This window comes from Lontra canadensis, unplaced genomic scaffold (assembly GCF_010015895.1).
Source record: "Lontra canadensis isolate GAN:19392208 unplaced genomic scaffold, GSC_riverotter_1.0 scaffold38, whole genome shotgun sequence".
Lineage (NCBI taxonomy): Eukaryota > Metazoa > Chordata > Mammalia > Carnivora > Mustelidae > Lontra > Lontra canadensis.
In genome coordinates, this window is record NW_022631032.1 from 2,085,958 (window position 1) to 2,113,728 (window position 27,771).

A 27,771-nucleotide genomic window follows, 5' to 3' on the forward strand; every position below is an offset into this window, starting at 1 on the left:
CACAGTCATTGTATCATTTTTACTTTCCCCTGAAAGTAAATATGAGTTCAGATTATTCTATATCTTTACCAACACTTGGCTTAGTCCGTCTTTTTACCTGCAGACATCCTAGTAATTATGGTATTTCACTGTGGTTTTAATTCCTATTTTCCCAACGATTATTGATGTTGAGCATCTTTTCTTGAACTTATTTGTCATCTACATATCTTCTTTAGTGAAGGGTCTAATCAAATATTTGCCCTATATATATTGGAGTGTTTTTTTTTAATTTTTTTTAATTTTATTTTTTATAAACATATATTTTTTTCCCCAGGGGTACAGGTCTGTGAATCGCCAGGTTTACACACTTCCCCACACTCATCATAGCACATACCCTCCCCAATGTCCATAATAACCCCATCCCCCCCAACCCCCCTCCCCCCAGCAACCCTCAGTTTGTTTTGTGAGATTAAGAGTCACTTATGGTTTATCTCCCTCCCAATCCCATCTTGCTTCATTTACTCTTCTCCTACCCCCTTAACCCCCCATGTTGCATCTCCTCTCCCTCATATCTGGGAGATCATATGATAGTTGTCTTTCTCCGATTGACTTATTTCGCTAAGCATGATACCCTCTAGTTCCATCTTGGAGTGTTTGTTTTCTTAAGTTTTATGAATTTCCCAAGTATCCCTCCAATAAAAGTTCTACCATCCTGTTTTTATTTTATATTTTTATCAGCATATTATACTTTATTTTTTTGAAGATTTATTTATTTGTTTTGAGAGAGAGCACATAAGGGAGTGTGGGGGAAAGGGACAGAAGGAGAGGGAAGGAAAATCTCAAGCAGACTCCCCACTGAGCACAGAGCCTGATGTGGGGCTAGATCCCATCACCCATGAGATCATGACCCGAGCCAAAATCAAGAGTTGGATGCCCAGGGGTTCCTGTGTAGCTCAGTTGGTTAAGCATCTGCCTTGGGCTCAGGTCATGATCCCAGGGTCCTAGGATCAAGCCCTGCTTTGGGCTCCCTGCTCAGCGGAGTGCCTGCTTCTCTCTCTCTTGCCCCCTTCCCCCCGCTTGCTTGTGTGCCCTCTCTCTCTCTCTGTGTCAAATAAATAAATAAGAACTTAAAAAAAAAAAAAAGAGTCAGATGCCCAAACAATGGAGCCATCCAAGCACTCCAAGCTTCTGATACTTTAATACAACATAGCCCTAACCAATTCTGACACCTACTTTGTGAAGTAAAGAGAAGTAGCATCATGGAAGCTGAGGGAAGGAGGTGGCAGCAGATCTTGGCACCAGGTGACCTCAAGAAGATGCCTTCCTTGAGGAGGAGACACCTGTATGAAGGTTTTTTTTCCCCTGCCTTCCATACCTGCTTCTTGATCCTCTTTTTTGTTTTAGTCTCAAAATTCTTCTTGTTGTTTTGGGCCTCAGCTCCTCAGGCTTCTCTCTCTTCATTCTCTGCAGTATTTATCAAGCACCTGCCAGGAGCCAGAAAATCTGCCAGATACTGTCGGGAAAGCAATGAATAGGGCAGCATCCATGCCCTCGGAGAGCCCTTAGTTCTAGACTAGCAACAGGGATACACACTGACACATTGCAAAGCCAACTGTGATAAATTCAAGAGCGGAGAAATAACACCAGTGACGATAGAAAGAGAACATCATTCTGTTGGGTTGAAAGTGAAGGTTGTAAGCAGTGCAGAGATCTATTGAAGTTTCCTAGAGGAGGCGCCAGGTGAGCTGGGCTTGGAAGAGTGAGTAAGATTTTAACAAGGGGAGAGAAAGAAAGTGTGTTCTGGCAGAGGGAGCAATGAGTTATGGTGTGGAGTGAGTAGGGACAGAGCTTGCTCAGGGAACGTCAGCCTGTGTGCCTGGAGTGTAGAGTCTACAGGAGGAACCCGGTGTGGGATGCAGTCGGGGTGGTAGGGTTGCATTAAGCAAGGGCTGAGGCTGGAGATGGAGTGCTCAGAAAGCCCAGCAAAGAAGCCATCGGAAGTGTCTAAACAGGCGCTTACCACGTCAGTCCCATTTCCTATCTGCTACTCCTTTCAAGCTTACCCAAAATAAAAGAATACACGGAAACTTCAAGATACTATTTCACCTGCTGTTTTTCTTTAACATTAAAGGAGAATGTCATTTAAAAAGTAGAGATAGGGGCACCTGGGTGGCTCAGTGGGTTAAAGCCTCGGCCTTCGGCTTGGTCATGATCTCAGGGTCTTGGGATCAAGCCCCGCATTGGGCTCCCTGCTCAGCAGGGAGCCTGCTTCCCTCTCTCTCTGCCTGCCTCTCTGCCTACTTGTGATCTTTCTGTCAAATAAATAAATAAAATCTTTTAAAAAAATAAAATAAAAAGTAGAGATAAATCATTTCATGCAATTTGTAACATGGTCTTTTAATTTTCTTGAGGTTTTCTCTGAATGCTAAAGTAATACGTACAATGCGTAGAAACCTGAGAAGTATTTTTTACAAAGCATCATGACAGTTAGAAACTGGCCATAATCTCTCCTCTCAGAGATAACTACCATGCCTCGAAATTTTTCCTGTATGTTTCACCAGGACTAAGACCCCTCCGTGGTTCGTGGCATTATTGTTGTGTTCTATGAACTTTAGCTACTGCCATCAAGTCAAGAGAATGCTTCCAAAGGCCCTTGATCTGAACCTCTGTGGTGGCATTTAGGCTTTCTACCCTATACTGTAGTCCTTCGTGGACTTCTTGCTCCTAAATTGTGAACTACTTGAGGTGTGTCCCATCTTTGTATTCTCCCCACTCTGTTACCACTGCCGCCCACCCCCACCCCACTGCAAGATCTAACACAGGATCTCACACAGAGTGGGGCTCAGTAAATATTGTTTGGATAAGAGGAAGGGTAAATGGATGTTTTAATTTTATTATATAGGCCAGAGTTTCTCCCAGTTCTTTGGAGTTACAGGGCTCAAGATAAGGGCCTCGAGTTAACCATGTGAGAGATAGGGGATTGCCATATAACTGGGACCCTCGAAGCTCCACGCTCCCATCCCCACTCTGTTCAACTAGATCAGTTCCACTTTTGTCTGTGTTATGTAGGTGGGCTCCACATAAGATTCTATTTTTAAAAAAAGGTATTCCTCTGATAAAAATAAAAAGTTTTAAAACTACTGAGGTAGATACTGATTTACTGGTATAGTTACTTGAAAAGAGAGAAAAAAAATGAGTCTTAGTGCAATCTGTACTACACTAGGTATAAATCACTCAATCATTCTTAGACTAGACCGTCCAAAGTTAGAAATGAGGGCTGCAGTATACCAATGATGCAAGGCTAATTAATGACCAAAGATGAGGTGGATGTCCCAGGATCATCATAAGACATCTGTGGACTCCTTGTTAATAAATGCCAACATGTTTATGGGAAAAGCACTAGAATCCTCCTAATCTACTACACAATGTCTTTCAGGCTCTGAGAGAAGCTAAGATATTAGTGGTGATAGCAAATATCCTTTAGTCTTCATACATAATTTAACAAAGGAATGGAAGCAGGTTCAAGAACCTGGGAGTCAGGTTTGTGTGTGCCTCAAAATTTCTTGAGGAAAATATTCTAAGCTTTTTTCTAAACACCTGAATGGAAGATGTCATAAGTGAATAGGAATGTTAACAATGGCTCTTAGACTTCTGAGCATATGTGAGTCTGGCCAAGTCACTTAAAAATGTCTGAGCTCAGTTTTCTCACTTGTAAACTAGTGATGATAATATCTGTCCCAGTTTCCAGGAAAGAGTTATGCAAGGTAATGAAGGTGAAGGTGCATTGTGAACCTTGAAGTGCCATAGAGATGAAAGATGTTATTGCTGGTGCTTCTGCTCAGAATCTTCTTGTTCTTGACCTTCTTTGACAGAAGCTTGCTTGCTCCTCTTTACTTCTTCTACTCCTTCTTTCTCTCTTTGCCTCAGATTCCAGGGAGTCAGCCCATTCCTGAGCAGGCATCCACCTGACATGTGAAGAAACCAGAAAATACAATCTATAACAAGGACAAAAAACAGTAAAGAGAGATGGAACCATAAATGACAGAGGATTGAATTAACAGACAAGGACCTTAAAATAGAGAACATAAATATGCCCAAAGATTTGATAGAAAATTAATGTCATAAGAAGAGAAATGGAATATACAATAAAGGACCAAATGGAACTTTGTAGAGTTGAAAAACACAATATCTGAAATGAAATGATTATAATTTCCCATGATTGATAGCAGATCAGACATGGCAAAATAAAGGGTCAGTGAACTTAAAAACATAGTAATACAAACTTTCCAAGCTGAAGCACAGAGAGAAAAAAAGACTGGGAAAAAAATAATCAAACCAAATCTCAGTGATCTATCAGGCAATATCAAGCTGTTTAATATACTTGTAATTAGATCCCCAGAAGGGAAGGGAGAACATCACTGAAGATACAATGGCCAAGTATATTTCAAATTTGATGAAAATGATAACCCCACAGATTCAAGAACTCAACAAACCCAAGATAGAACAAATACAAAATAAGCTACACTAGGCCATATCCTAATCAAGTTTCTGAAAACCAGTGATAGTCTACTAGAGAAGACTTTTAAGTATCTTTTTTAAATAGTCAGCAGCCAAAAAGGCTATTTTCACTCTGAACTTTTCTGCACCAGCCTCTTCCATGTCCCCTCCTCCTCGGGATAAAATAGAGGAACAGTATTATCTAGTCCTCAACACTAACAATAAGAGCCCATATGTAGAAGGCAGTGAGCATGTGCTGGGCACTCACATGATCTCATCTAATTTTCACAATAACCCAGTGAGCTGGGAGCTATTATTATTTGTCCTATGGGTGAAGCAACAGAAACAAAGAAAGGTTAATTTGTTCAGATCATGTAACTTGTTCTGTAAAGCCAAAGTTGGTGGCCTCCAACAGGCTGGCCCCAGAGCCCAGCATGCTTGACACCACATATAGCAGCTCAGTGAAGGTTATCACACAATTCCAGGGGCAAAGGGAAATACTGTTTGTATTTCTGTACTATGTATCAGTCAAAAAATGGCTTCCTATTAAATCACAGCTTTCAGCCACTTTCCCCAAACCCTTACCACCTCTTTCTAGCTTGAAAAATAAGTCTTAGAAACATCTATTGACTACACTCACTCGTTATGGTTATATGTCAAGGACTGGCAAATGAATCATCTGTAATTTGAAAAGCAATGAAAATGGAACCAGAAGACATTGATTATCAGCTCTGCGACCTCGGGCAAGTCACATCTCTGGGCCTCACTTTCTTCATGTGTCAACTGGGGAAAAATAATAACTAACTGTAAGGAATATATAAGAAAACATAAGTGGAAGTTGTTTGTAAACTGAAAGGTACTATACGAACTTGAGGGGCCTTTTCATGCTTACTTAGGGAGGACCATTTAAAAATGGAACTGAGGGGTGCCTGGGTGGCTCAGTGGGTTAAAGCCTCTGCCTTCAGCTCAGGTCATGATTTCAGAGTCCTGGGATCGAGCCCCACATCGGGCTCTCGGCTCAGTGGGAAGCCTGCTTCTCTTCCTCTCTCTCTGCCTACCTCTCTGCCTACTTGTGATCTATGACTGTCAAATAAATAAATAAAATCTTAAAAAAAAATGGAACTGATACCACTTAACTGAAAATGTAGACAGCAAGATCTGATCATTCCTTTTGTTTCTCAGGATTGGTGACTTACATAATGCCTTTCACTTCTGAAAAAGAATTTTAGTATAATGATATATTTTCTTTGGGGGCAAAGTTTAAAGAAACCACAGGATCCCCAAGCTGCTGCATCTTGCCCTGCTGATAAAGGATACTGGAAACAGAGGCTGACAAGTCATACAAAGGAGCCTTTAGAAGCTTGTGTGTTCACTGTAACACTGTGCATCATAGCCTGAAAAGTGTCTACCCCTTAACCCAGTAATTCCACTTCCAAGAATTCATCTAATGAATAGCTACTCATCTAGCATTGTTTTTAATAATGGAAAATTAGAAGCAAACAATTAATAGAGTTATTTGATAAAATATGAGTAATAAAAGTCATTCTGTAAATGAGCAGCTTACTATTAATCTAGGAAATCAATTGTACTACTGGGTATTTACCCCAAAGATATAAATGTAGTGATCCAAAGGGACACGTGCACCCCAATGTTTACAGCAGCAATGTCCACAATAGCCAAACTATGGGCAAACTCAAATGTCCATCAACTGATGAATGGATAAAGAAGATGTTGTACACACACACACACACACACACACACACTGGAATGTTATGTAGTCAACGAAAAATGAAATCTTGCCATTTGCAATGACACGGATGGAACTAGAGGTATTATGCTAAGCAAAATAGGTCAATCAGAGAAAGACAATTATCATATGATCTCATTGGTATGTGGAATTTGAGAAACAAGACAAAGAGGATCATAGGGGAAGAGAGGGGAAATTTAAACAAGACAAAACCAGAGAGGGAGACAAACCATAAGAAATTCTTAATCTCAGGCAACAAACTGAGTGTTGCTGAACTGGAGGGGAGTGGGAGGAATCATGTGGCTGGTGATGGACCTGGGGAGGGTATGTGCTATGGTGAGCGCCGTGAATTTTTTAAGACTGATGAATCACAAACCTGTACCTCTGAAACAAATAATACATTATAAGTTAATTTTAAAAAATTAAAAATAAAAATACTACTGCAAAATAAAGCACGGGGGGAGGTGGGGAAGCAGGCCAAGATTGGCAAAATGTTGACCACTCTTCAAACAGAGTAATGGAAATTCATTGTAATTCTCTCCACTTTTGTGTGTATTTGAAAATTTCCCCCCAGTTTTTAAAAAGTGTCATTCTGTAAATGAGTAGCTTACTTTTAATCTAGGAAATCATTACTCTGGGTTAAAGAAGTGTAAGAAAACAAAGTTTTAAAAGGAGGCGACAAAAATAAAATTATCATCTGATCCAACAATTCCACATCCGGTTGTATGATCCCCCAAAATGAAAGCAGGATATCAGAGAGGTATTTGCACATCCTTCTTCATAGCAGCAGCATTCACAATAGCCAAAAGGGTGGAAGCATCACAAGTGTTCATCAGCAGGTGAATAGATAAACAAAATGTAGTATACACATACAATGGAATAGTCTTCAGTCTTCAAAAGGAAAGAAATCCTGACACGTGCTACAATATGAATGAACCTTGAGAACATTATGCTTAATGGAAAAAGCTGGTCACAAAAAGACAAATACTGAATGATTCACCTTATAAGAGGCATCCAGAGTAATCAAATTCATTGAGACAGGAAGTAAAATGGTTGTTGTCAGGAGCTGGAGGGGAAGAGGGAATGGAGAGTTGTTCAATGGGTAAGGACTTTCAGTTCTGCAAGATGAAAAGAGTTCTTGAGATTGGTTGTGCAAATTGTGAATGCACCTAAGACTAATGAACTATACACTTAAAAATGGTGAAGATGGTACATTTTGTGTTACGTGTATTTTACTACAATTAAGAATTTTTTAAAGCAAAGAGGAACTAATAAGTCATATGGGAAGGAGTGTTTCAGGTTAAAAAAAAAATTTTAAAATATGCAACCACAAGAGAGCATGGTGCATCCTGGGAACTGCACGTGATTCTAATATGGCTGCAGAGACCAGACAATATGGGACCTCATACACCATGTTTAAGAATTAGGACTTCATCTAGAAAAGCAATATTGAATTGATTTGCTCAAGGTTGTTGATCAAGTTGAGGGCACGATATTGACAGGTCACTCCAATCTCCTGATTCCCAGGTTACCGGGTGTGTATTTGTGTAGATACAGGATTTATGTTTAGTAATCATCTTAAATGGGTAAACGTCTATATGAAACACCAATACTGCCATATTTAATGTTTAACCCATTAATTAAGTTGCAGCACACATTTTCCAAGGAATAAATGTCACTCACACAGATCCTTAATTTCCTGTTATCGTCACTCATTAAGCCCTTTGAAGCTGAAAAAAAAAAAAGTGTAAATTCCCTTTAAAAACAGGAGGCCTCAAGATAACATGTATGATACTATTTTTGTAAGAAAAATATAAATGCTTGACAAATACTAGAAATACCTACCACAATGCTGTTAGTTATCTTTGGGTTGTGTGATTTTGTGTAATTTTTGTCAGTTTTCCTAGTGCTTTTTTGTTTTGGTTCTTCACCGAGCACATAAACCAGAAAAAAATGTTAGTAAAGAAAAACTAATTCTAAGGTACATTCTATCAGATGGCAAATTTTTCAAGAATACTTTGGCAACAGTGCCAATCGATTCTTTTGAGTCAAAAAGCCAATAATCCCCTGGCAGGTTAGCTTGGATCTGCAGAAGTTGGGAATATCAGAGCTTTCTAACTCTCTTTGGTCTCCTAACTCAAGAAGATCCCAGCCCGCAGTGCCCCCATCTTCCCCCACTCCCTCCCTTTCTCCCTGTGTGATCCATCCCTTTCATTCTTCTGTTCAATTAGACTGTCTTTCGAGAACTAACACCTGCTCGATGGGATCACTCCCTATATAGCCTTCCATCAAGGTGCTTAAGGACACCTGGGTGGCTCAGTCAGTTAAGCGTCTGACTCTTGATCTCAGCTTAGGTCTTGATCTCATGGTCATGAGTTTGGGCCCCACATTGAAAAAAAAAAAAGTGCTCGAGTACTGTAGGAGCAAAATGTGCTGGGAACTCCAAGGTCTCTCACCAATGAGGCCATGTTACAGACCTACCTTCAGCTCAGAATTCCTTGCCATAAAAAATGAGGTCATTTGGGGGAAGCAAAGGAAAGGGAGGGAAATAAGATTGACAAATCAATTTCAAAAGGCATGAGAAGCTTCTGGGGAAGGAAGGAGGAAGAGAGGATGAAGACTAAACCCCAGCCCTCTGTGTATGAGGGCATAGAACCTGCTTCAGGAGGGTCTTTAGTGAGATGCTGTCCACTGCTTCTTTTTTTTTTTTTTTTAAAGGTTTTATTTATTTATTTGACAGAGAGAGAGAGAGAGATCACAAGTAGGCAGAGAGGCAGGCAGAGAGAGGGGGGGAAGCAGGCTCCCTGCTGAGCAGAGAGCCTGATGCAGGACTGGATCCCAGGACCCTGAGATCATGACCTGAGCCGAAGGCAGAGGCTTAACCCATTGAGCCACCCAGGCACCCCTGACAACTGCTTCTGATCATGAAAGTTATCATGCTATCATATGCGGCTGGGAAGACTCAGACTACTCTTCTCAGAAAACAGAGAAATCTAGAATTCTAAATCCATAATAATAGAAAGGACCCTCACTGTGTCTAGCTTGGCCCTGATTTCCCAAGGCCCCATTGCTGGTTTTCATCCTCCTCTTTCCAGACTGGAAATCTGTTCCACCTTTCTTCCTTTGGTTAAGTTATCCTTCAAGGCTCAGCCTGGGTTTGCTTTCTTGTCATGAATCACATTATACTTAAGTTCTCTGTACCGCCTTCCTTCATTTAACCATAGATCCTGAGGGCAAGAACTGGGTTTTATTCACCTTTGCAGTCACAGTGCCCAAAACACAATAGGTGATATTAAATATTGCTTGGACCGAATCGACCTGATTGAAGAATTATGGCTCTCTTGTTGCTAACACTTCCACATTTCCTACTTGAAGGTGAGCAACACCTTCACTGACAACTGAGCTTGGTACACTGACCACCTTCTAGAGCCTCCAGAGACCCAGCCTCCTTCTAGAGCCACCAACAGTACTATCCATTGGCACCATTCCAAGAGCATCCTGTACTGAGCCCTTTGGACAGAAGGGTTTTCCTTGGGGCAGAAGGACTCATGCAGTTCCCCTGCTGTTAGTATTAGCTCTGGACTGTCTAAAGTTCGTTATCCTTTAACATAAGTCCCTGACCCAACCACTTCTCTAGAAAGCAATATTTTATCTTTAAGAAGACTGGAGTTAAGAATTTTAAAGCAGCCTGCTCCTTGAGTATGGAGGGTTCTAGGGTAAGACCTTTCTCTCAATAGGAGTCTCCCTTGCTCACTTCTGCACAGGCTTCTCACCATGACCAGATTTATAAGGTGCTCAGTGAGATTCTGTGCTCATAGCCCAAATCTACACCGCAGTATAATTTGCTGACCAGCCACTGGTTAGGCTTTGGAGAACCGTGCTACCGATCCCCAGTAATCTGTGATCCTCAAGTGATCCCAGCCTGGAAAAGGACAAGTGAATAGGCTAACCTCAGAGTGGACCTGGCCTTGAACTTGCCCTTGACTATGGACATGAATGAACTTCCAGGCACTTTGGGACAGAACAGCACTAATCACACCCAAGCTTCCAGTTCAATGTCACCATGTGAAAAAGGGAGCCGAAAGCCCTAATCTCAGGAGATCTTCCTAAATGCCATGCTATGTTTGTTTTTATTCTCTCTTGATTTGTTCACAGTTAACTTGCAAAGTTAAGTGTGAACAGGCAACTTCATGAACAGAGATAATGAAGCCTGGAGACCAATTATAAGAACTGTGTACTCCTGCAGCGTTTCCTTGGAAGATCCTTCAAATTAAGCCACAAGCTGCTTTTCTTTCTGGCTTTACTGTAGAGTCACCAAACTGCAGAACAAGAATGACTCACCAAACAAACTTCTGCCTTTCTTTTTCTGGTGCTTCATCTAACTGGCTTATGCCTCAGAGTAAAGCTATTATAATGACATTATCCTTCTAATGAGCAATGGTGCAATGCTTTGCTGATGGCAATACTCAGAATTATGCAGTGTTTAAAAGCCACCATGACTTTAGGGAATACTCACTAATTTTTCTATTGCAAATACTGTAGTCATGTTCAAAATGAATGAGTGTAATTCTTTTGGCGTTTTTTCAAACTTTTAATTCTTCTAATAAATCACAGTTCCCCAAAGGAATAAGCATAGTTCATTAGCAGTGCTAATGAAAATGTCATCTTCAGTAAAACTTACTAGAATATCACTCCCTGGATGTTTTCAGATGCTTTTGTTTGCCAACTTTATTAATGAAAAACTTTGTGGTCTGCATTAGTAAACCGAACATAATTCTTTGGTGGATGGGTGGGGGACAATCACGCTTAGACAAGTAATTACTTATATAATTTTAAAAACAACTCTAACAATAACACAAGAGTGTTACCAACCTTCAGGGGTACTAAAAGACTTTTTAAAACTAAGACTAGCATGAAACGCATTACAGTTAGTAATTCTTTTCCGCCATTATATTAATTGCTGAGGCCTTTTCTTCATTCATGTTTAATGAAGGTACTTTGGGAAGTTTCAAGTAAATAGTTTGCCTGCTTCAGATCGTAAACAGTGACTGAAGATTAAAATTTCCAACTCCCAAGGCTTCAGCTATGTAGTGTCCTTCTAAATACAATTTACTTTAGTGTCCGGTTCATACGAGCATGATACATATTAGTTGAACGAAATAAATGAAGGTTCTATTGAAGTAGCAGACTAAACAGTGATTCTGATATCATTTTTGCTCCTTTTGGGGACTTCTTGTCATTGAGGAAATAAATGATGACCACCTAAATAAGAACAGTGGCCAGGTATTCCGAGCTCGCCATAGCTTGGGAATCAGCTACTATTACCTTTGTTTGGCAAGGACTCAAAGGTAGACAGAGGAGTGGGAAAACTTTATAGCAAAAAAAGGGAAAGTTTCAGCTACGCTTTAATTGGAGGTTATGGACATGGAAAAGCTGAAAGCAGGATACCTAGAAGTAGGACATTTTATACTAATTCAGGAAGCATATTTGGTTGTCTCTGGTTAGTCCTGAGTTAAAAGCAAGGGCAGAAAATAGGGAAGCGGGCAGTCATTGAACAAGTCCTGATCATTCTTGACCAGTTGCTGCAGAGATTGTCATTAGACTCTCTGTACTGGTTGCTGCAGAGGTTGTGGGTCAGAGATCTATTATCATATATAGTCTAGCAAGTCTGTGTATATATTCATTCTCTCATCGTATATAGCACTCAGTTTCTCAAGTTGCTTTCTTATCTCCACCCTTCTTGAAATCTCAAAATGTAATAGACATGCAAAGTGATACACCAAGCTATGATACCCACTCCTAAATAGCGGAAGTCAGAGAAGGGGGACAAAAATAGGAATAAAGGACAAACTTTACGTGAAGCATACATGCTTCTCAACCATTTGATGTTTTATTTTTTAACCATAAACAGATTATCATTTACATGATTTTAAAAAATTGTATATTTATTTAAAATATGTACCTATAAAGAAAGCACCAGAATATGAACTAAGGAATACTAATATTTTATTTTGTTTTATTTATTTTTGGTGGGGGGAGATGTAGAGGGAGAGGGAGAGAGAGAATCTTATACAGGCTCCACGCCCAGTGCAGAGCCCAATGAAGGGCTCGATCTCACGACCTGAGTTCATGACTTGACCTGAAATCAAGAGTTGAACACTTAACTCACTGAACCACCCAGGGGCCCCAGGCATACTAATATTTTAATACATGCTAATAAGGACTGATTTTACTTGGAGTTTTTACGACTTAGCAGGGAAGAAATGACATCTTCACTCTCCAAGGATCTTCTGTTTGTTTCCAGGAATTTTAGAGATTTACGCACACATTAAGTTGGAAAGCTTCTAAGAAGTGATTTTACAATCTTTGGCAAGCAGAACTGCATTTAAATCTTTCTCGAGAGAACATAAGAGACCCCTAGAAAAGAGAATTCTGTACTCTTGTCATTCTGGTCCCGTGATGGCCACTTCCTCCAGCAGCCTCATTCTTCAGGAGGAACGGTTGCCACAGCAGTGACAAGAGCAAATGGCAGCTGCAACTGGAGTTACCAGATTCTTTACATCGACCTTTAGCAATGGAACTCTGCTGAAGGATTCAATATGGCACGGAAGTCAGTTGCATCATTTGACTTCTCTTTATATAAATTTTAAATAATCTTTATCATGAATTCAATTAGTGCATGCAAATAGTTTCTTAAAGTTCAAAGAGTGCTGACGCTTTACAGTAATAATAATAATAATAGCAGCTCCTTGCCTTCTTCTCCCCTCTCCACTGCCTCCATCCCACAGTAACAACAACGACAACAACAATAATAATAGCAGCTCCTTGCCTTCTCTTCCCCTCTCCACTGCCCCCATCCCGCTCTAGAGAGGAATCTTCAGTTCTTCTAGCTGTTTCTACTGGAATCTACTTCTATGTTATATTTACTTCTGTAAATCATATAGGAGACTGAGACTTGTTCATTGGTTGGAATTATCAATTGCCTTTCTGGCTATCTATTATCTATCTGAAGCTATCAGTTTATGGATTCTCATTCTCCTATCACAATTCTCTTTTTGTTGTTGTCGAATCAGTATATTTTTTTCATTACTAGGGCTACAAAATTATTGCACTTTCTATAAAAGATTTTATTTATTTATTTGACAGAGAGAGACAGTGAGAGAGAGAGAACACAAGGAGAGGGATTGGGACAGGGAGAAGCAGGCTCCCTGCTGAGAAGAGAGTCTGATGTGGGGCTCAAACCCCATGACCTGAGCTAAAGGCAGACGCTTAACAACTGAGCCACCAAAATATTGCATTTTTGAGCCAAATAGTGTATGGTCATTATATTTTCTTTCTTACATGATTTATTTTCCTGGAGTGAATAGATGTTTCCCTTTGTTTAGTTTTCTTTCAACATCTCAAGTTTTCCCACACCCTCTAACAGCTCTGAAACACTCTTGATACATTTTTCCATATGACCAAAACTGTTTACCAATTTCATGTCTGTCTTGGATACATTGATCCTGAAGTCCTCCAACCTTTCAATCTGTATCGCTTCCTCTCAATGTTCCACTAAGCAGCTATGGGCCTGAAATTGCATTAAACCAATATCCTGAGAGTTCCCCTACCCCCATTCCATGTTGGATTCTGTTTCTTGGATCCCGCGTCTCCTTCCTTTTTGCTTTATGCCCTTGTTTTACTAAAGCGCGTTCATCTAGAAGGCTCCTAAAAAAGCATGCATGATTCATGGGAGGTCAATTTTGTGAGACACGGAAAAACACTTTCTTTTCAAATTTTACTCAGATTGGTAATCTGGCTAGATATATAATCCTGAGGAAAAGTAATTTTTCCTTAGAATTTTAAATGCATTGTTTTACTGTCTTCTAATTTCCAGTGTTGTTGAGAATCCTGATGCCATTTTGATTTCTGATTCTTTGTACATGGACTGTTTTTTTTTTTTTCCCCTCTCTCTGAGAGCATTTAGCATGTAAATTGCATTTCAAGTGTTTCAAAATATCACAATGTGTTTTGGTGTGAGTCTCTCTACATTCATTATTGCTGATGCTCAGGAGATCTTTTTTGATTTATAGACTCCTGTCTTTCAGTTCTGATAAATGTCTTATATAATTTGCTTAACTTCTTCCCCTTATTTTAGTCATTTCTTATATTATTTACTTAATTTCCTCCCCTGATCTCTCTTCTGGAATACCTATTATTTGATGTCCCTTGTTCACCAAAACTCTCACTTTCCTATATTTTCTTTCTCATTCTTTTTTTCTGGAAATTTCTGTGACTTTGTCTTCCAACCTTTCATTGAATTTAATATTTTATTTTCAAATTTAATTTCAAAGAACTTTCTTTTTGTAGTCTTTACTTCATGGGTTTGAGATCTCTGAAGATATGAGTTATAATTTCTTGTTTTTTTCCTTAGTCCTCACAATGACTCTGAAATTCTGTTTTCTTTGAGTTTTTTTCCCCCTGGTTTGTCAGTTTTTTGGTCTCCATCTATCATGATGGAGCCACTCCCCAATTGTATGATGATCTCTGGTTGCCCCTTGTTGTTGAAAGCTGAGCTGAAGGCCCCTGCTACATGGAGGGGCTTTGTTGACTGGTCAGCATTCTTGAAGGGCAATAAGGTGGCCAACCTGATTAAAAAAAAAATAGCTTTACTGAAATATAATTCCCATACCATACAGTTCACCCATATAAAGCATACAACCCAGTGGCTTTTTAGTATATTGACAAATGTGCATCCATCACCACAATCAATTTTAGGATATTTCCATTAACCTCAAAACAAAGCAAAAGAAAACAATCTATCACCCCTTAGCCTTCCAACACCAACCCCTCCCCTTTCATTGTCCCTCAACCTTAGGCAACCACTAATCCAGATTTGCTTATTCTGGACATCTCATATAAATAGAAACATATAACATGTGGTCCTTTGTAACTGGCTTCTTTCAATTAACATAATGTTTTCAAAGATTATTCATTTCATAGCATATATCAATACTTCATCTCTTTTCATTGCTGAATAATAATTTGTTGTATGGACATACCGCATTTTATTAATCCATTCAACAGTTTGTGGACTTTCAGGTTGTTTTCACTCTTCGGCTCTTATGAATACTGTTGCTATGAACATTTGTATACAAGTTTTGCATGGACATAAATTTTCAAATCTCTGATACATACCTATGTGTGGAATTGTGTCATATGGCAACTATGTTGAACCATTTGAGAAACTGCCAGACTTTTCCAAAATGGCTGCACCATTTACATTCTTACCAGCAATGTATGAGAGTTCTGATTGCTCCACATCCTAGCCAGCACTTGTTATAATAATATGTATGTCTTAACAGATATGCCTTTTTGATTGGCTAGCCCAGTGGGTGTGAAGTTGTGTCTCATTGTGAGTTTGACTTGCATTTTCTTGACAGCTCGCCCTAACTTTTGTTGTGACTCTTTCAACTTTAACTATGCATTGATCTTTTTTGCATTGGCAATTCAGTTTTGAGCCCAGCCATGGCTCTTGGGGATGGGGCTTGTGAAGGAAGAATGGGGCTTATGAAGCAACCTCTCTGTGTTCAGTGTGCAGATTTTCCCTTAGTCTCCTGGTTTCATACTGTAACCATCATCTCCCTCCATGCTGGTGTCCCCAGATCTAAAGCTTCTCATTTTCTCCAGTAAATAAACTCTTGTCTTTTGAACAAAGATAGAAAGGTGGTCACCTGAGTGTGGGGGAACCTAGCATCTCAGTTTTCCTTATATAGGTATTTAGTCATTCTCTTGTTTTTGGATCCTGTCCTACCATTCCTAGCAGCACCTCATTATCAGTGGTATCTGGAGTCTTTATTTCTTTAACTTTAACTTTATTTCTTCAACTTCTTTAGGGTTCCCCAAGACAAGTATATGTGGTTTTGGGAGGGGGGAGATTTAAATTTTTAATTAAGAAATATTTCAAATATTTCAATATTTCAAATATTCAATATTCAAATATTCAAATATTTCAAATATTCAATATTTCAAATATTCACAAAATACAGAGGATAAGTAGAAGAGACAATTTTGTATTTACCACGAACCTGCTAACATCACACACACACACACACACACACACACACACGCACCCCACACACATTTTTTCCTTCCTACTAGGTTGTTGGGTTTTTGAACCTTTGGGAGGGAGTATTTACCACTTCCCCAAATCCGAACGCAAGCACTTGAATTTGACCAATTCTCCAACTACTTTCAGTCTTGGTGGGGTTTCTAAAGATTCTTATTTTCATTGAAGATGGAGGAACAAGTTTCTTCTTGTTCTAACATTTTGGGAGTGATTTTCTAGGGGAAAAAAGAATAGAGACATAGATTTATTCTGTTCCCTTGAATCAAAGCATCTCTAAATTATTATGGCAACATTTCTTATTAAATATTTGTTCCTCCCTTGTTCTTAAATTACTTTATTCATCTTCATTAGCAATTGATTATGCCTCCCCCTTTTTATTTCTGTTCTTATAGTTATTATTTTGTTGTCTCCCACCAGTCTTGGGTTTTACTTTATTTATTCACATAGCAATTTGCAATTTGAAATAATATCCATCTGGGGGAATTTTTGCAGGATTTTTAACAAGCATATTTGGGAGTTTCCTCAACTGTAGCCCAATTTATTTTTAAAAGGTAGAGAATGTTTTGATTGTAAATAATTAATCTCAGTTGATAAAATTATTTTTTAAATGAATTAATCTAATTTAAAGAAAATTTAAATAGAAAGTAAGATTTAAATGATTCTTTGTCTTTACTGTTCTTGTGAGCTTAAAAGAAGGGAATAATAAAGAATTCAGGGTTACACAACATGAAGAACAGGAAAATTACAGTTCTAGTGAATGTCATTTCCCAAAAATGAAAGGCTGGCACAGAAAGCTTTTGGAGGAATGTGGCAGTTTTCTGTGCTACAGGAGATTGGTCACTGGACTTAATTCATGTCCAATTATGAAGAATCTTTTGGTTTCTATTGCTTATCAGAATTCTATTAGCCACGTCACATCTCAAAAATCGAATACAAATGACTTCCTAAAATTCTAATAGTGTTTCTTCAAATTGCAATTAAGTTTCCAAATTTGTGTTCTCTGCCTATGAAAGAATAATCTGGCCCAGGGGGCCTACCCAGAACCTTCTTTGAATAGACACTGGTAATCCTCTTGGCAGGGAGTGGGGTGAGGAGGCTGTCTCATGTAAGCAGATTTGAGTATTAATCCCAAGGATTTCAATATGGGATCCCACGGTTCTGTCAATATCCCAAGTTCTTCAAAAGCATAATGGCAAATTTGGTTAAACTTAGAAATGTATCTTTAGAAAAGATTACTAATTCCCATTCTGTCTCCCAGCCAAGAGAAGATTGATTATTCCTGAAATGTTGGTAGCATGCTGCTTTCACTAAAAAGTCTGTTGATAATTGTGCGTTGCTACTGTCTGGGAGCTCTTCTGGAGCTTACTTCACATGTCTGTCAAATGAGAGGATGACATTAGATAGTGACTGAGGGCCCTCCCAGGTCAGATGTCCCATACATTTGTGAAAACTCTTGTTTATACTCAGGAGTACTTGTCAGGGTAAAGGAAGGAGAGAAGGAAGCTGAAGTTATTTAAATAAATACCTTTGCATTGAAAAAAAAAAAAAAACCCCGACTCATTTAGTCATAACATATAACTAGGGTGTGCATATTTATTTCTTTGTGGTCAGAAATAAGTAATATTATCCTATCTCCATCAGAATTGTCTCAGCTGTGAAAGGTATTCAAATATATGATAAACAGGTAAAGATTAGCCTATTAAGTGTGCTTTATTCGATTAGAACATCTCTCAGTGCCTTTCTTTCTTTCTCTTAGTATCTTTCTCTGACTTTCCGACCCTGTCTCTCATACATACACATGCACACACACTGTGTGTGTGTTTGGTTTTTTGTTTGTTTGTTTTTAAGGAAGGTATCAGGTAGAGAAAAGGAAACAGTTTAATGGAAAGAACAGTGAACTAACGTTCAGTCCCAGCTCCATCACCAGCTAGCTTGGTGTCCTAGACAGCTTTCTTTCTTTCTTCCTCAGTGTCTTCCTCTGCAAATTGGGAGATCATAGCCAATGAGTTTATCTCACAGGTTGCTGTGAGACTACAATGTGTTAAATCTGCCTTTGAAGTCTATATGAAGGGCTATACCTGTTTAAAAGTATAACTGTTTTGTCCTATACCCACTTAGGTACCCATTACACCATGATATAGAAATTTGAGGTAGATTATCCATTGAAAAGCATGAATTCAGGGACTAATTATCATAGAGATGAGTGACTGCCCACATTTCAAAGGGAATTGATTTCAACTTGTACCTTTTATTCTGGTAAGAATTATCTATACAGAAGGAGATCAGTCTCGGTATCACTTAAACTGGATAGAATGGATTCTTGATGTAGATAAAATGGTACTAATACCACAGTAGAGAGTGAGGTTTCAAATGCTTAGAACTGTGGTCTTAGAGGTTACTTAGTCCAGCTTTCTGTCTTGGGTATCTACCTCCCTCCGACAAGGCAGCTTTGCCGGATTCTTTTGGTCTCTGCTTGATAGGTAACTCTTAATATCTTGGGGGTGGCTCTTAGGAATTTTGGCAACTTCTGACAAATCATGTTAAAGAACTTCTTGTGTCCCAGTGACTTTAGTCCTGCCCCCCCAGATACACAGACTAAGCTTCTTTGAAGATTGAAATCAAGCTCTCCAGATCCCTCTCTTTTCTCAAAGAAATGACTCTAGATTTTACAATCATTCCCCTTGGGTTAAAGCTTCATATCCCTGATTGTTCTGGTTACTTTTTTCTTTCCTGATGCTGGTTTAGGTAGACTTTTCTTAAAGTTTGCTGCCAGGAAATGCCCCCCTGAGCAATTTGTGGAGATCTGACCAGCATGGTTACTCTTACATTCTCAGTACTGTTCTTCTTTTGCAGCCTAAGTTGGGATAATTTTTGACAGCATCAAACTCTTTCCTTTCAGTGACTGGCCTGGCACATAGTGAGAGTAAATGATGAGAGTAAATGATGCAGTAGGGTCTCACAAGACCTGAACACCTTTACAGAGGGTAGGCTGGGGACCTGAATGGGGAAAAGGAAAAGCCAGAGATGTGAAGCTTATGGGTGGCTTGGGTAGAAGGATAATAGGAGAGGGAAAGTTTAGAACTGAGAGATAATATTCTTAGAGATCAGCTCGCTGACAACTCAAGAGAATGTGAGCTTCAAGCTTTACCTTGTGGTCCTCTGACTCCTAAGTCTTCTAAGTTATTTGAAAGAAAAGTTAACATGGGGCTGGAAAGTTTGAAGAGTTTGGAAAAGTAGTCAGATGCTATGTTGGATCCTATTCAATGGCAGCTACTACCTGTGTAAAGTAAGGAAGACTTCAAGAATATAAAAGTTGTTTGGGAAATCCAGATGTTACTGCTTTGTCTGTTGTGATGATATGGCAGGCAGTCTCCAAGATGGCATTTAATGATTCTTTGGTCCTGTTATTCACACTCTTGAGACTGACCTAAGTAACCAGTAAGATAGTGTGGAAATGATAGAGTGTTACTTCTGAAGTTAGGTCACGAAAGATGCAGCTGCTGTCTTGCCCTCTTGGATCACCAGCTCTGGAGGAAGTCAGCCACCACATCATGAAGACATTCAAGCAGCCCTGTAGAAAGAGCTTCATGGTGAAAAAAGTAGGCCTACTACCAACAGTCGGCATTGACTTACTAGCCATGTGAGTGATCCATCTTGGAAGAGCCTCCCTTAATCCCCACTAAACCTTTAGATGACTAGCTCTGGTAGACATCTTGACTGTAATCTCTTTGGACACTAAGCCAGAACCTTCCAGCTAGGGTCCTCCTGAATTCCTTATCTGCAGAAACCACGAGATAATGTTTATTGCTGTTTAAGTTGCTAAGCTACTAAGTTTTAAGCTACTAAGCTACTAAGCTTGAGGAATTTGTTATGCAGTTATAGATAACTAACACAGGTGACTAGAAAGGAGGAATAAGGAATAAAGACCTCTCATTCTAGGCCTGGCCTTGTCCTGGCTCCTAAGGATGAAAGAAGTACTCTTCATTTCTGCTTTTGGATACTGCTGACAACCAACAGAGCTAGAGGATGACAAGAAGGAAGGGCTTCATGCCCTCTTGTCATTCTCTTTCTCCTCTCCCTCCTCTTTGTCTTTAGTGGAAAACTAGGATGACATTGAGAACTCATACAAATTTTGCTTTTGACTTTGCAGTGGCCCTTAGGAAAAAGCTGCACTGGCCTTTATCCCCTCATTAATAGGCTGTGGTTTCTTGAGAGCAGGGCTTGGATCTTAACCATTTCTATCCTCATTGCTTAGCAAGTGAACATATGTGAATAATAAATGATATTAAGGGTGAGGGCAAAATCCCTCCTTCCTCCTGAATTCTGAAGAGATTCCATTCTTAGAATGCTTCCTTAACTGGAACTATTCATTCACTGCTCATCAATGAAGTCTTGATAATAATAGCATGCATACCATTAGTCATTTTCACTATTGCAGACGTCCCTAGTTCACGATTTAAAAAATCTCTCCGTTTAAGCTCCTGGCTTTTAGGAGCTTCCTTTCATTTTTTCATCCCATTTCTTCTGTGGAATGTTGCTTTAAACTGCTGCTTGACCTAGGGGAGCATAGGCACCTGCTGCTAAGATACCAACATACCACTGTCAAGTTGTCCAGAACCACAGTGGAAAGAACCCTATCTCCTGTATTGGAGATAGGAGAACTAATTCTGGGCTGCTGTCGCTGATTAGCCTGTATGTCCTTGGGCAAGTTGCTTCCCCTTTCTGAACCTCAGTTTCTTTATCTTAAACTGAGAGATTGGGTTTAGATGAGCTCTAAAGTCATTGTTGGGTTCTCTCGTTAGAATTCCAAGGTGCGATCCGAAAGTAAACCCCGGTGGTCAGCACACCTCTGAGTAACTGTTACTGTTACAGTAGGTTTTCGGGACTTCCCTTTATTAGCCCAAGCATATGGCCTCAGCGAAAGGCTGTCAGGTTTACTAGGAAGAGTCTTCCGGTTTTGAAAGATGATCTTCTCCTTTCCAGTTTTGCCACTAACTCTGGGTGACCTTGGGCAAAATCTCTCTGGACCTCAGAGGAGGGAGGTCCCTGTTATCCAGACAACGCTCGAAGACCTAAACAGTGACTTGGAGAGCTTTTCGCCATTTCTCCTTCTATCACCTGGGTGTCTCAAATCCAGAGCCGGGTTCTGGTCGACCTGAAGTCCCTCTCTGCCTTGCAGTCTAAACTTAAACCCGCCGCGCGTGCCAAAGGCGGCTCGGTTCCGTAGGAGGTAGCTACAGGTGAGCTCTTAAAGGGGCCGCCAGAGCTTGGGTAATACCTGAGACCGATGACTGGGCGGAGGGGCTCAGGCAAGGGGGTGTGAATGAATGAGCGAGTGAAAGAAGGAGCAAATGTTCTCTTTCCACCCTTAAATACATTCATACTTAGAATCACTTAGACTTAAAAACCCTCTGGTAAACCCCTCAAACTCTTAATCTATTTTACGAGCCTTTCTTTATTCACCGCCCCCCCCCCCAAGACTTCTACTGAAGGGCTAATAATAATAATAAAAAATTAGTACAAAGTGTTAAGTGCAGAGACTACATCCCCAACCCCCGCCCAAACTCCTCCCCCTTGCCCCGTTCCAGGCCCCAGCCGCCCCCGCCCCTAACGTAGGTAGTGCAGTCAGACTCCTTCCCAAGACCGCTTTTCCCGGTTGGGGATCCACCCCCGGGGGCGCCAGGCACTCTCTCCAGCCTCGGAGTTGGAAATAGCACATGCTTAGTGAGGTTAAAGGGTATCTCGGAATGTCTTGGATCTGGTGTAGGTGAAGTCACGTCTCTCTTCAGACACCCGGACCCTTCCGGGCCTGGCGCGCTACTTGCTCTGAACCGCGGGACACACCGGTGGGCTAGGGCGAGGTAAGGGCGGGCTCTTCCAGGGCTACCAAGGACCACCTGTAGAATCTGTGTGTCAACTCCTTTGTCCTCAGAGCCACTTCGATGGCCGCCCCTTTAAGAGAGGAGGTTCACTTGGGATGGTCCCCTGGTCCCCTTTCCCGTTCCCCAGCCCCCTACAGGTCCTCCTCCCCCTTCCAACCCAAAGGTAGCAGCGCTGAGAGCCCGGGGCTCGGCGCCAGCCGCCTCCTCACTTCCCATTGGCTGAGAGCGCCGGGAAAGCGGTCACGTGGGGGCGCGGCAGTCCAGCTCCAGGGCCGCCATCTTGGCGGAAAGTTTGGGGGGAGAGCGGTTGGGGGCGCGGAAGGAGGCGAGGTTCCGGGGGTGGGGCGGCTAGGAGGGGAGAAGGCGAGCGGGCTAGCGGGCCGCGGCGAGTTAGGCGGACGCGGCAGAAGAGGAGGAGGAGGAAGAGGCGGCGGGGGTGCGGCCGCCAAGGGGAGCTCCTCCCCCGTTCTCTCACCCCCCTCAGTTCAGCTCCTCGAGCCCCGGGCGGGGCGGGGGGACGTGGAGCCGGGCAGGGCGGGGGAGCCGCCCCGACTCGGACCGGAGCGCACCCCATCTCGGAGCGCTCGCCGCTTGCAGGAACTTTGTGGTGGCGCCGCAGGTGTGGGGGCCCGCGGAGGTGTGCATGTGGGGCGTGAGGGCGTCGCAGAGAGTGGCCGCAGCCCTGTCCGGCCCCCGCTGGAGTAGCCCGGAGGAAGCGAGCAAAGAGAAAGGCAAGCTAGAGGAGGGGGCCCGAGTGGGGTGTGGTGATCTGCCTAGCTGGTCTTGTCTCTGCGCTCTACGGTCGCTACTGGCTTAGGGGCCAAGGGTCGGAGCGCTTCTGCACCCCCCCCCCCCACAGTAGCAGGTGGGAAATATGCATAGTTACGCCAGGGGAGCGGTGGCCCCACGTCTAGGCATTTTTAGTACCCTTTGGAGAGGGAACAGCTTTCGAGGAGAATTTGGAAGCAGGCTTCTCTGCTCTTAATTTGTAGGGGTACCCACCCTTAGGTAAAAGCTTTCTAGATTGACTGACACTGCTGGGTTTTGAGGCTCTTTCTTCCGCTTGGGAAAACTTCTGCAGGTGTGGCCTTTTCAAATAGGGCTGGGAGTTTTTCGTTGTGAGATTCAGGGGGAAGTGCTGGTGTAACCACGATTCTGTTCTTTGCTTTAGTTGTTTCTTTTCTGTTTTTAAAGGTGTGTGCCCTCTTCCTGATACTGGAGAAAAATGCCAGTCCGGAAGCAAGGTGAGAATTTATTTGGGAACTCTCCTGTGTGTGTCTGTGTCTGTTTTGTGATTGTAGTGTTTTAAAAGTATTTAACTCTCATGAGACAGCATCTTGTTAGCCTTACTAAGGGAATCTAAGCTTCATCATATCTTTCAGAAGAGGGAAACATCTAAATGTTTTTCAAACTTTCTTTTTTGAATCTCTCTAGTGACTCCAGAGGCAGTTAATTTTCACTCCACTGAAATGTCTTTTTAAAAACTTTGAATTGGTGTTTTAATATTTTACTTTGTCATTCTTACTAAACACTCTTGTGAGCAATTGTAGGATCCTGGCTAAAAGCTGGTATTTTGAAACATTTAAGATTTATAATGACAAATTGTAGGTAATCTGCTTTGCATATCAGATCAGTTGAAGCTATGTTAACTAGTATCTTGATCAAACACTTTTATTGTGGTAGACTACTAGTGAACATTTATTAGCAACTGCTTGTCTTCCTCCTTTTTCTGTGACTTATTTAAAAAAAAATTTTGGTTATTCTAGGGAATAAATATGTTTGTGAACGTAGTAGCATTGGTTGACCTAGAGGATTTGGAGAAGTGTTTAGATGTCTTGCAGAATTATTTGCTGTGTAAGGAATGTGTAATTTTAATCAGACTCTTCTTTTCTTCTTAGACACCCAGAGAGCATTGCACCTTTTGGAAGAATATCGTTCAAAACTAAGCCAAACTGAAGACAGACAGCTCAGAAGTTCCATAGAACGGGTTATTAACATATTTCAGAGCAACCTCTTTCAGGCTTTAATAGGTGGGAATTAAAACATTATTTGTGACCATTATGTGTTAGCTAGACTTAATGCACCTCTGAATTCATTTATTTTAAACTTAACGGAGAGTGATGTACTTGGTTCTCTGTAAGACATTCAGTAACTTGAACATTCAGTGACATGTGTGTTTACAAAAGTATCTAATAACCAAAAAAACTTTCAGTATGATTATTTCAGTGGTCTTTGGTGACATGTTTTATATTCTCAGCATTAACTATTAAAAGGTGGAGAAGTTGCAGAAATGTTTCAGGATCCAAAAAATAAAGAAGGAATAACTTTTAGCTTGTTTTTATATTTGACTTCTATTTCTCTGAAGTCCCTGAAAATGTTTGAAGAGTTCTGCTCTGTTTAAGGACATACATCCCCTAGTATAGACTTCTGTTTAAACTTAGCATGCATGGAGTCAGAATTTTAGACCTGGGAAATTATCTTAGAGATGATCTTGTCTAATATTATTTTGTAGCCAAGAAAATAGAAACAATGTTACTCATAACTAACTTAAATTTAAGGTGGTGCATTGTTTTAAGGTAGAACTGGGCAAGTAGTCAAGAGTCCTAAATTCTCTTCCTCACACTGCCACTAATTGAATGGTAATATATGTCATTTAACCTTTTTTAGGTCACTATATTTGCTGTAGAATGTGAATGTAATAGAACAATGGTTTTTAGCCCTTCCTCCAACCTGATTTTAATGCAGCGAGATTCTTTTTTAAAACAAAATCTCTTATTTTGTGCACAATTCCCGATTTATCAAACAAGATGATTTGTCTCTGGCTTCTCCTCTAGGTACCTAGAAAAGTATGTAGACCACTGAACTAGAAAATTTGTCCCTTCCAATTCTAAGAATGAAAATTTTTAATTAATCATTGACTGTATAAATAGGACGTGAACTTCATTGCATTGCATTTATTAGTAACTTCCAAGTGGATATGACCTAACATCTGTTTATTAATAGAGTAACTTTTGATGTGTTTGTGGATTACCTTCAAGTTAGTGTATTCTGTCAAAAAACTTAATGCTAAATTGATACTCTCTACTAATTTTTTTTAAAGTTAAAGATTTTAAGGAAGACCACTCAGTACACCTGAATAATTTTTAAATCTAGTATTATTATAGACTTGAAAAAAACCTATGCAAGAATAGCAAATAGTATAATTAACAGCTGTATCTAATTAACAATGTAATTAACTGTAACCCATCCTCAAAAATTATCAGCATTCTGGTTTTTTTTTTTTTTGTTTAAACTCATGGACATTTTTTACACTTGAATTTCTAAGCTCTGATGTTTAAGGTACAAATGGATGATCAAATTGGATTCCTCTGAAAAAAGTAGCCAAAAAGGAAGGGAAATATTTTTAGTTATTTGGTTTTCTAAGTCAACATCAAACCTAAGAATGTTTTATTTAGTAGAGTCACTGTTTAGAAAAAAAAATAGTATGACTTGTATGTCCTTGTTTACTTATAGATGTAGATGGGTCTAGTCCTTCTCTGTGTGAAGTCTGCAGCTTAAGAAAATTAAATGGTCAGTAAAGTAAACAATCTACACCTCTTAGATTTCTTTGTAGATTGGAGGTAGATTTGGAGGGTATGTTTGGAGGGATTTTTAAAATACATTCTGCCTTGCCCCTTTTGACTGTTTATCTGTTCTTATACATAATTGAATTCAAAGAGAATTAGTCTTTTAATAAGTTTGTCAATCTTCTTAGTAGTATAATTTCATTGGTTGTCAGTTTACCTTGATATTTAGATTTACATATATTTTAGTGTTTTATAGGAAGTGATATCAAATTTTGGTGTAAGAAAAGTAATAGATTTTAGGAATTTTGAAATGGGTAATTTTTAGTAGAGATTTTTATGTGTTTCCATACTGTAATTGAATTAATTGTTTACTAAATTATTAAACGCATTCTTTGGTATTTATTGAAATTGGGTTAATTTATTAACCTTTATAACTTTTGTCAGCTTGTGGAAAACTTTTAGGTCAGTAAGATTTTCTTTTTGGTTTGCACCTGTACCATTGTTCTTGAAACAGCATATTAGTATACTTTAAACCTGTACCTCGTCCTAAGCTAAACTAGAGTCTGTTGTGTTCATAGTATGTGCTGGAAAATTCTGGATTAACTGTTTCTTCCTTTAGTAGGTGGCACTCTCTTTTCTGAGCTGCTATTAGTGGACCACTGGATTTAAGGAGACATGGGACTTGACCATCTGAGTTGTTTGAAAGTCATTTGGTGCTTAGGTTTTTGACTGCCTGAGTTTGGAAATCATTTTCTTAGGCTGTAGTGAATTATGTAGTTACTTCTTTGGATTTGGTGTCTGCATAATTGTTTATTGATTGTTTGAGCTGGTAGTTTGTATTGACTGTTTTCATGCATTTAAAAGAAGTTTGGGTAGGGCTCTGGGATTTTGGCGTTACAGAAATGTTGATTTATTTTTTCCTTTCCTCTGTACTTGAAATATGTTCGTTAGATTAGGTCTGTTCTGGTTACCTGGGTGTTATTCAGAGGAATAGGCATGTACATACTGCATTATGTCTGTTCTGAGATAACAATTTTTAATTTATTTTAATATCTTTGAATTTGGGACACATTTTATGACTGATGTGTTTTGGAAGTGATTTTACATTCTTAGTGGCACAAGAAATAATGGTGCATCATAGAATCGATATCGTCAATTCAGTGAAACATGGCAATCATTGTCATAGCTCTGATGTTTGTTAGTGACATTGAAAGGTGTCTTTAAGATTTAAAAGTTATTGAAAGCAGAGCAGTTTTTATTAATTTTGAGTTTCAGCTGACAAGTTATTTCTTTAGAGCTGAATATTTAAAGTTACATGTAAAAAAAAAAAAGCCATGAGCTATATATACTTCTTTAAAATTTATTCCCCAAGTATGTGGTGATCATTTTTATATAAATGGAAGATAAAGTCTGCCTAATTTTACTCTGTGATTTAGGTGAGAACAATTTGAAAACTTAATATATTTGATTTTGTATTCTCATTTTCTGTACTTATATTTGAAAATTTGTAAGTAAAGTAGACTTGATATGGTTTGATTACAGGTCAGAGCCCAGGTGTTCAAGTCCATATTGGTTTGAGGTCATTTATGATACTTAGGTTTGTCTGGAATCTCTGAGACGACTTTGGTAGTCTTCAAAGATTTCTTACTAAGCTAGATCCCTGGAGTTACTTAGGGGGTCAGAGAATTCATCTGCTTTTCTTGCTCACAGGAGAAAAACCTGTGCTAAAGATCAGGCTGCCTTTAGAGACTTGAGTAAGTTGAATCATGAGATTTGTATAGTTTGTCTGCAATAAATAGCAAGCTTACTTTAATGCATTTTTTATTTTAGTTCTGAAATTTTTCAAGATGAAGGTGGATTATGTAGTAACACTGACCATTTCTGAGATATTTGGCTCATTCATTTTTTGCTACTTTATTAACTAAATTTCACTGGGCCTTGTAAACATGGTAAAGGACATTTAAATTTGTAGATACTGGGTTTCAAAAGAAT

The 27,771-nt window shown here is 39.8% G+C and overlaps 1 protein-coding gene across 14 annotated transcripts in view; it reads left to right on the forward strand.

The window, feature by feature from the left end:
• The first annotated feature begins 22,079 nt into the window (after positions 1-22,079).
• DLG1 (discs large MAGUK scaffold protein 1) overlaps positions 22,080-27,771 on the forward strand; it is a 253,340-nt gene continuing 247,648 nt past the window's right edge. For 5 of the 14 annotated variants that reach the window (XM_032869314.1, XM_032869319.1, XM_032869317.1 and 2 more), the window contains exons 1-3: positions 22,525-22,944; positions 23,408-23,457; positions 24,112-24,243. In XM_032869314.1, coding sequence (XP_032725205.1) covers positions 23,439-23,457; positions 24,112-24,243 — 151 coding nt within the window. In that variant the 5' untranslated portion in view covers positions 22,525-22,944; positions 23,408-23,438. Of the gene's footprint in view, positions 22,099-22,523; positions 22,945-23,407; positions 23,458-24,111; positions 24,244-27,771 lie in introns of those variants that run through there. The other 9 variants (XM_032869318.1, XM_032869320.1, XM_032869322.1 and 6 more) reach the window with 4 other exon arrangements.